This window comes from Melospiza melodia, chromosome 4 (assembly GCF_035770615.1).
Source record: "Melospiza melodia melodia isolate bMelMel2 chromosome 4, bMelMel2.pri, whole genome shotgun sequence".
Classification (NCBI taxonomy): Eukaryota; Metazoa; Chordata; class Aves; order Passeriformes; family Passerellidae; genus Melospiza; species Melospiza melodia.
In genome coordinates, this window is record NC_086197.1 from 80,198,863 (window position 1) to 80,207,496 (window position 8,634).

Consider the following 8,634-nt stretch of genomic DNA (forward strand, 5'->3'; position numbering starts at 1 on the left):
CCGGAGAAACACAGGCATCTTTAGCGGGAAACGCAGCTCATTCTCGGGCAGAGCAGGGTTTTTCTGCGTGGAGAAGGCGGAGGTGCCTTGCCCAGGCTGGAGCCGGTGGATCCGAGGCGCGGGGCCGCTCGCTGCCCGCCCTCCCCTCAGCGCCCTCCCCTCAGCGCACGGGCCGCGCGCGGGGCGCCCCCTGCTGGGCACGCGGCCCAACCACAGCCCCGGCCCTCCCTCACGGATCCGCGCGCCCCCCGCACCGGCCACGACTTCCGCAAAATTACGCAACTTGTGCCTCCAAGTCGTAATTTAGCCTGCCAAACCTTGCTCCTGAAGGGGAGAGGCAGTATATTTTTTTCCCTCCCCAAAAGATACGGGTTTAAATTAGAGCTCTCCATCTCCTCTGTGTGTGGGGGTGTTTTATAAGAAGAGAATAAGAGTGATGGTGGCTTCAAACAGAGGACAGAACCTCAGTCACGGCTGTGGGAAGAAGGGCCGAGCCGCCTGTCTTCAGGGAGAGCCTAAGAGTAAACAAAGCCAGGAATTCTCTTTTCAGAGTTCCTTTATACTGAGGGTGCTAACTGCTTTTAAGCACCTGCTTTGGCAAAGCCTGGGCACCAGACTTCAGGAGTCTGGCCTTACTCTTTGGATTTTAATATTCCTTTGTAAAATAAAAACAGTTTTGTAAAAAGCCCTTCTCTGGTTTTCAGGGACACTTGTAATATAAACAGGTGGATCAGAGATCCTTGACATCAGGTCTTGTGGCAATGTTCTGCAAGTATTTTAAAATTTCATCCTACATCCTTGTATCCCAATGATCTCATGCTCTTGGCCTTTGAGAATGTCTCTTGACAGAGAGAAAGAAGAGTATGAAAAGGAAAATGTCAATCTCCCCCAAAAAAACCCTTTAGCCTCTTACATGAAATACAGAATAATTATTGCAGTCCTGGTCTAACCATTAGTGGAAATTGTTAAGTTTCTTATAATAAAAGCTTAAGAGGATGAGAATTATGTAATGCCCAATTCCAAAAGTATTTTGTTCTCTGACATCTCTTGTCATGTTTCTGATAAAGGCTGAGCCATTGGACAAATTCTTCAGAGACTATTTTGGTGTAGGTACCTTCATAGGTGCCAAAGAACTTCTGGGGTTTTTTTTCTGGCTAATTTACCTTAAAAAAAAAATTGCTTTCCCTGTAGTTCAGATGGCTAAAGAATGCAAGAAAAAAATTGGCATGTTAGGAGAATAAACAGAATTCTGTTCCCTGCAGAATTAAACCACGGGCTGGACACCAAGTCCTAGTTTGGACCTCTTGCCAATTTGTCTCTTTTACTGAAATAAAAGGAAGTGGGACTACTGACAGGGACAATCTAAACTGCGAGATTGGGAGGAGACACAGCTGGGACAGGTGACCCAAACTGACCAAAGGTATATTCTGTACCATGACATCAAGCTCTGTACATAAAGTGGGGAGGAGGAGAAAGGGGGGATGTTCAGAGTGATGGCATTTGACATCCCAAGTCACCATTAGCTGTGATGGGGCTCTGCTCTCCTGGAGATGGTGGAATACCTGCCTGCCCATAGGAAGCAGTGACTTAATTCCTTGTTTTGCTTTGCTTGTGTGCATGGCTTTTGCTTTCCCTATTAAACTGTCTTCATCTTAACCCAAGAGTTTTCCAGCTTTTGTCCTTACAATTCCTTCCCCCATCCCACTGACTGGGAAATGAGCAAGCAGCTGTGGGGGACTTGGTCAGGCCTCCTTCCTGCCTACCTCACACCAGCAGCCCACAGGAAACCAAGGAGGATTACATGGCTCCCACACTAGCAAGACTCATATGAATTTACAGGTTGGAAGGGATCTTAATGATCATCTAATCCCAACCTCTCCTGCAATGAGTGGGGACACTCTCCACTAGATCAGGCTGCTGCTAAAGGCCTCACCCAGCCTGACCTTGAAGGCTGCCAGGGCTGGGGTATCCACAGCCTCCCTGGGCAACCTGTTCCAGTATCTCACCACTCTCACAGTAAAGAATTTCTTCCTAATACCTAACTTAAATTTATCCTCTTTCAGTTTGTCCTGTCACTAAAGTTCCTGAAAAGCAGTCCCTCTCTGGCTTCCCTGCAGAACCCCTTTGGATACTGGAAGGCTGCCATGAGGCCTCCATGCAACCTTCTCTTCTCCAGGCTGAACGTTTCCAACTGTTACCCTGTCTTCATAAGGAATGTGCTCCAGTCCTCTTATCAACTTCATGGCTGCCCCTCTGGACTTGCTCCAACAGTTCCATGTCTTCCTTTTGCTGGTAGAACCTGTGACACAGGTAGGGTCTCACAAGAGGAGAGGGGAACAATCTGCCCACACTGCTTTTGAGGCAGCCCAGGGTATGGCTGGCTTGCTGGGCTGCACTCTGCTGGCCCATGTTGAGTTTTTCATCAACCATGACCCCCCAAGTCTTTCTCTGCAGGGCTGTTCTCAATGAAGTCTCCACTCAGCCTGTAGGTGTGTCTGGGATTGCCCCCAGTAGGTGCAGGACCTTGCACTTGGCCTTGTTGAACTTCGTGAGATTCACATGGGACTTCTCTCAAGCCTATCCAGATCTCTCTGGATGGCATCATTTCGATGGCACCACACAGCTTGGCATCATCAGCTATTTTGATGAGAGCAAACTCAGTCCCACTATCCATGTCGCCTATGAAGATGAACAGAGTTGCCCGCAGCACCAGCCCCTGGAAGGACATCACTAGTCACTGATCTCCACGTGGAGAAAGACCGCCTGACCTCAGCTCTTTGCCTGCGGCCACTGAGAGGTCAGTTGCTGCACCAGGCGCTGAAGCCGGGCTCGGCTGCAGGGATGAACCTTCCCGCCCCACACCACACCAAACCCCGCCCCGGCCGCTCGGCTGCAGGGATGAACCTTCCCGCCCCACGCCACACCAAACCAAACCAAACCAAACCAAACCAAACCAAACCAAACCAAACCAAACCAAACCAAACCGCGGCCGCTCGGCTGCAGGGATGAACCTTCCCGCCCCACGCCACACCAAACCAAACCAAACCAAACCAAACCAAACCAAACCAAACCAAACCAAACCAAACCAAACCAAACCGCGGCCGCTCGGCTGCAGGGATGAACCTTCCCGCCCCACGCCACACCAAACCCCGGCCGCTCGGCTGCAGGGATGAACCTTCCCGCCCCACACCACACCAAACCCCGCCCCGGCCGCTCGGCTGCAGGGATGAACCTTCCCGCCCCACGCCACACCAAACCCCGCCCCGGCCGCGCCTCCCGGCGTCCCTGCGGGCGGTGCCATGTGCCGCGGAGGGGGCGCCACAGCCCCCCCGCGCGGCTCGTTCCTTGGTACGGCCCTCTCCCACCTCCTGGCCGCCTCCTGCCCCCAGTGCTTGCGCGCTCCCCGCGCTCGCGGCCGGCCCCGCCCCCGGGCTGTGCGCCTGCGCGGCGGGCCGTACGTCAGCGTGGCGCGCCGGCCGTGCGGCGCCCCGCGGAGAGAGTCGGCCGCCATGACCTCCGCGCTGGAGAACTACATCAACCGTATCCTCCGCCGCGGGCCCCGTGCCACAGCGCGGCTCTGCTGCTCGGGCCCGACGCTGTGCGCGGTGCCGGGTTCCCTCACGGGAGGTTGGCCTGGCAGGCCGGAGGTTCCGCGGAGAATGGGGTCCCCTACAGGCAGCCAGTGCTGCCGGGCTGAGCTATGCCCGTGAGGAGCGGGGGTCGCGGTGGGCCTGCTCCCTGAAAGGGCTGTTAGATAACAGCTGGGCAGCACTTGCTCAAAACCTGCCAGCTGGGGGTCTTGCAGCGCTTTTGGTGTTAATTTTTCTGTGCTTTTTGTAACCCGTGGACATTTTCAGTTTTATTCACTAACAGTAAGCTAGTAAGCCAGAATTAGTCAAGATGATGAATATGTGATCGTCGAATGGGGATAGTCAGATCTTCAGGAAGAAGGGATGCAGAATACTAGCCTCGAGATCACCACTGCAGAGCTTTTTAAGGCCTTTTAAAGTTTTTTAAGGCCTTAAAGTGTTTATGAACCGGTTGTTTCCATTTTGAGGCAGTGTAGTTAGTAAAGGGAAGAGAGGTGAGCTCAAATCTGTATTCTGTTTGTAAGGCTTTTTTCATGTTTGTGTATGACTGTCCATATTTGGGTGAAGAGAGACTTTCAGGGAGGTGTTAATGAAAAATACTGCATTGTCACATGTTATTGTCAACCATGCTGCTTTAAAAAAAGTGCTGATAGGCTTTTGGGGCTCTGAATGGCTCAAAAAACCTGTATTCCATATGAATGCTTCAAAAAATGTTAATGGTTCTATTCCAGATATGACTAAATGTTTCCTTAATGAAATACCAGGTACTGTTGCAGTAATTACTTCTGATGGAAGAATGATTGTGGTAAGACTTATTTTTTTTAACATTTTATTTTCCCCCATAAAGACTTCCCATCGTGGCAATAAAGAATCTCTGTTAGGATAGTCTCACGTATTCACACAACCAAACTATATAGTATTGAATAATTGCCATAAAGCTTAAAAAAATAATTTTATGACTACTTACTGTTTCTTGCATGTCATGTCAGCTTTTTGCCATTGATAAATTTGTGTCTGCAGATGCTCTGGCCTTTTTATCAAATGGCTTTTCCTGTGGGAATGCACCAGAAAACGCATTCCTCTTCTGTTCAGTAATTTAGTTTCTGTCTAAAATGCCCACTTTTTTCTGTATGCTCTTCAACTTTCCTGCTAAAACCATTTCTTCCCTATGGTAGAAAAACATCAGCTGGAGAAGTGTTGTGGGCTTCTGTTTGTACCTGAAAACCTGAGGATAGGCTAACTTAATACATTAGACTGTATAATATTTTTGGGTTTACTGCTTCTGTGTTCTGGGGCTTTTTTTCTTGCATTGCTTGCCCCCATCTTATATTCTTTTGTGTTTTGAGTGTAACTTACAATCCTGCTGCAACAATCATACTATCTTTCTGTCTGCACTTAGCTTTGTGCAGCCTCTGGAAAGAGAGAGCAGAAATCTGTTGGCTTCACCAAATCTGCTTGGCTGAAGTCAGTCTGGTAGACTTTGTGTGTGTGCTACAAGATACTTCCTATCAATAAAGATTTGAATGGAGTTGGTGTTTAGGACTCATTGTTAGATGATACAAATGCAGATTATGGCTGTTTGAAGGGCTGTTTTATGTGAGTTTGAGTTTCTTAAGTAGTGATGGCAAATTATGTTAAGAATTTTCCAAACATGTATTAAAGTGCCACAAAATACTGTATTTTTAAAATTATTTTTTATATAATTTAGTAAACACAAGGTAATCTTCTTCAAAGAGATACCACTTTAAATTGCTTGTTAGGAATGGTTTCAATATTGTTGACCACAAGAATCCAACTTTTCTGTTCTTTGTTTATTTATTTTTTTTTTCTGGAAACATCCATACAAAAAAAAAGTGTAGAAATATTAAAATTGGTTGTCTTGAGGATCATTGATAAAATGAAAATTTATTTTTTTAATAATAAAGCTTAAGCTTATTGTCTTTTAGCATGAACACACAGTAACACATGGGTGCTTTTCTTGAATTGGTTATTGCTTTTATAATTTCGTTCTTTAACTTTTGTGTTTAAGCCCAAGAGTAAAACCTGAATAGAACATCTGTTCTCCAGTACCTTTATTTTGCCACTCTGTTTATGATATCCTTGGCAGCAGTTTTTAAGGGCAATGGCAGTGTGCTTTTTTGTGGTTTTTTTCAGGGAACACTCAAAGGTTTTGACCAGACCATAAACTTGATTTTGGATGAAAGCCATGAACGAGTATTCAGTTCTTCACAAGGAGTTGAGCAAGTGGTGCTGGGCTTGTACATTGTGAGAGGTGATAACGTGTGAGTATGGCATGCTCTTGTTTAAATCCTTCCATGCAGACTTTGTGTGTGGGTGCACATGTGTTTGTGTATATTTATATATCCATAATCTATATAAATTGTGATTGCCCTGCACACCTTGCATCTTTGTGGGTGGCACTGAAAGTATTGTCAAAGCTGAAGGTACTAAAAGGATGTATGGAGGTGACACTTGGGGACATGGCTTAGTGGTGGACTTGGCAGTGTTAGGGCAATGGTTGGACCTGATCTTTCCTAACACACAGCTGTGATTCTGTATTAAATAGCAAATGCCTACACTTCTTTTACAGTAGTGATTGCCTTGCAGTGTTGAGATTGAAGATGATCTCAGTGCTGGAGCATCTCCCCTACAAGGACAGGCTGGGAGATGATGAAGGAAAAGACAGAATAATCACTAAAAAATGAGCTAGAACTTGTGTCTGCAAAAAGTCAGCAATCTGGTATACAAAGTTGACTTGCAACAGTTTTGTTTTTGTTGGTTTTTTTTTTTTACTTTAGAGCAGATGTTCACAGAGAGCACTTTATAATCTGGAAAATCCTTGAAGGTTCTGACTTGGCAGTGTAGCAAGTGTTGAAGCCAATGTAGTGATGTGTCAAGTGTATGAGTTGGTGTTTGATGCAAAATTCCTTTACAAAATGAGGGTGAAAGCTCAGTGAATGCAGAGGGAAGTAGCTGCTGTGCCAAACCCATGGGAGGGTTACAGGAGAAGTGGAAGAAGGCCTGGTAAGTGGGCCAGCTAGAAGATTACTTTTGCAGCAGCATTGTGAAACCAATGGCAAGAGTAAGGTTATTTTTTTATCACAGCTGGAAAAAGAGTATGTTGCAGTGACCAACACATGAGCCTGGATAGGAATTTTCATCTTTAATTCTAATGGACACTTCTGTACAACAAAATGCCAAGGCTTAAATTGATATCTAGGAGCATTTATCTAATATTGAGAAATTGGATCATTCTGAATGCTTTCATCACTTTGGACTTAAAATTTTAAGAAAAACTAATGGGACACATTGTATGCCACTCTACCAGTAGCTTTTCATTCAGATACTAAAAATGTGTCTAAAACAGCGGATAATGGTTTATTACTTCACTGTGTGGTCATACAATTGAAATGTATGATGAAAGATATCATCATACAGCCACATTACTGAAATATATTCAGAATATGCTTCTGTGATGCAGAATTGTTTTTGCAGTCTTAACAAATTCAAGCATGTTTAATACAAGTAATAATTATGCATTCATGCAGCTCTTCAACATGCTGAAATTCAGTGTCCTTATAGGAAGAAGTAAAAGGAATCAACAGCTAAGTAACAGTAACTTCAAAATAGGGGATTCTCATGAAATAGGGAAGCTGTTGAAAAATAAAAGGAAAGAAAGAGTACATGGTACAAAGTACTTTGAGCATTCCAGTGTGCATCACTAGAGGCTTTCATGGAATAAACAGCATCTATCAGAAGTTGGTATAGTTCAACAGGATGTAGGACTTGTTAGAAGATAAAATACAGCTTCTGTTTTAAAACTGTGTGATTTGATTTCTACAATAATAACCTGATTTTTTTTTAATTGCAGTGCTGTGATTGGTGAAATTGATGAAGAGACAGATTCTGCTCTTGACTTGGGGAATATTCGAGCAGAACCTTTAAACTCAGTTGTGCACTGAAAAGATGAAAATGCACTGGGACTTTGTAAATCTTTGGTTGTACAGACCTATTTAGCAATGTGGACAGTTTTTACAAATTGTGTTTAATTTGTTTAGTCACCAGTTTTTTTATTATGAACATGTTGTAGTTTTGCATGTAAATTAAAGTTTCTACATTTTGCTAAAGATACTTTCATTGCATTTCTTTTGAATTTCAGGCTGCATAATTTCACTGGGAAATGCAATCAGTATCAGTGATGGTCCTGGTACTGTGTATATATACCTTGTTCTTAAAATAAGATCTCATTCCTAAAGGTAAACCAAGGTTTTTTTCAAGTTAACCCAGGATTATTTGAAGGTAGATGTGTGCCAGTCAGTTTAACCATCTCTAAATGCAGTTGTGGCTGTATGTAGAAAAGTGTTCTTTGTATTTTTTTTTATCTATGTGTGTAGTGCAGAAAGGAAGAATGTTAAAAGCTTTCACAGTCTAATTAATGGCACATGCACATAGTACTTTTTTTTTTGTGGTGTCAGACCTTGACTCCACTGGAGGTGCAGGAGTTTGTAATGCCTTAATCCTTGCAGACAAATTGGAGAAACAGACTTTTGAGCAGGAACAAAAAACCCAAATGCATGATTTATTTGAAGCCCATTAAATTCCAGACCAACTAATTCTCTATCTTTACCTTTCAGCAGCTGTTGTGTTGCTCAAAATTTGGGTAAGACCTACAGAAAGAGAATTGTGTGTTTGCTAATGTGTAACCATTGTCTTAAAATGTAGTTTAGAAGATACATAAGTACTTTTGGTAGGAAAATTACTTATTTTGAAAGAAATTTGGCTTAATATTGGATCTAAGGATCCCAAGTAACAATGGTCACATACAGACCTCTTACACCAAGCTGAGTGGGACAAGCTCTGTGCAGCATAGTGTGTTTGATGCCATATCAGCATGAAGTCTGTACTCTTGAACAAAGCTCTTGTATTCCCCAGTGTCCCACAGGTCCAGTATTTTCCCTGTCTATAAATGTGCTGTCAAAACAAACAAAAAGGAATTTTAATGTGCATATTAGGGGGTTTTATACTAATTTTACTATTAGATGGG

General features: G+C 44.1%; 1 protein-coding gene across 1 annotated transcript; it reads left to right on the top strand.

Moving 5' to 3' along the window:
• The first annotated feature begins 3,440 nt into the window (after positions 1-3,440).
• On the top strand, positions 3,441-7,721 carry LSM8 (LSM8 homolog, U6 small nuclear RNA associated). The gene is made up of 4 exons (XM_063155335.1): positions 3,441-3,540; positions 4,355-4,395; positions 5,745-5,872; positions 7,462-7,721. Exons 1-4 carry the CDS (start codon positions 3,510-3,512, stop codon positions 7,550-7,552), a joined length of 291 nt encoding a protein of 96 aa, XP_063011405.1. The 5' UTR covers positions 3,441-3,509; the 3' UTR covers positions 7,553-7,721.
• The last annotated feature ends 913 nt before the right edge of the window (positions 7,722-8,634 follow it).

Coding starts and splice junctions, on each gene's coding strand:
- LSM8 (XM_063155335.1), top strand. CDS start 3,510: ATGACCTCCGCGCTGGAGAACTACATCAACC. Junction 3,541..4,354: donor GCTGGAGAACTACATCAACC/GTATCCTCCGCC, acceptor ATGAAATACCAG/GTACTGTTGCAGTAATTACT. Junction 5,873..7,461: donor ATTGTGAGAGGTGATAACGT/GTGAGTATGGCA, acceptor TTTTAATTGCAG/TGCTGTGATTGGTGAAATTG.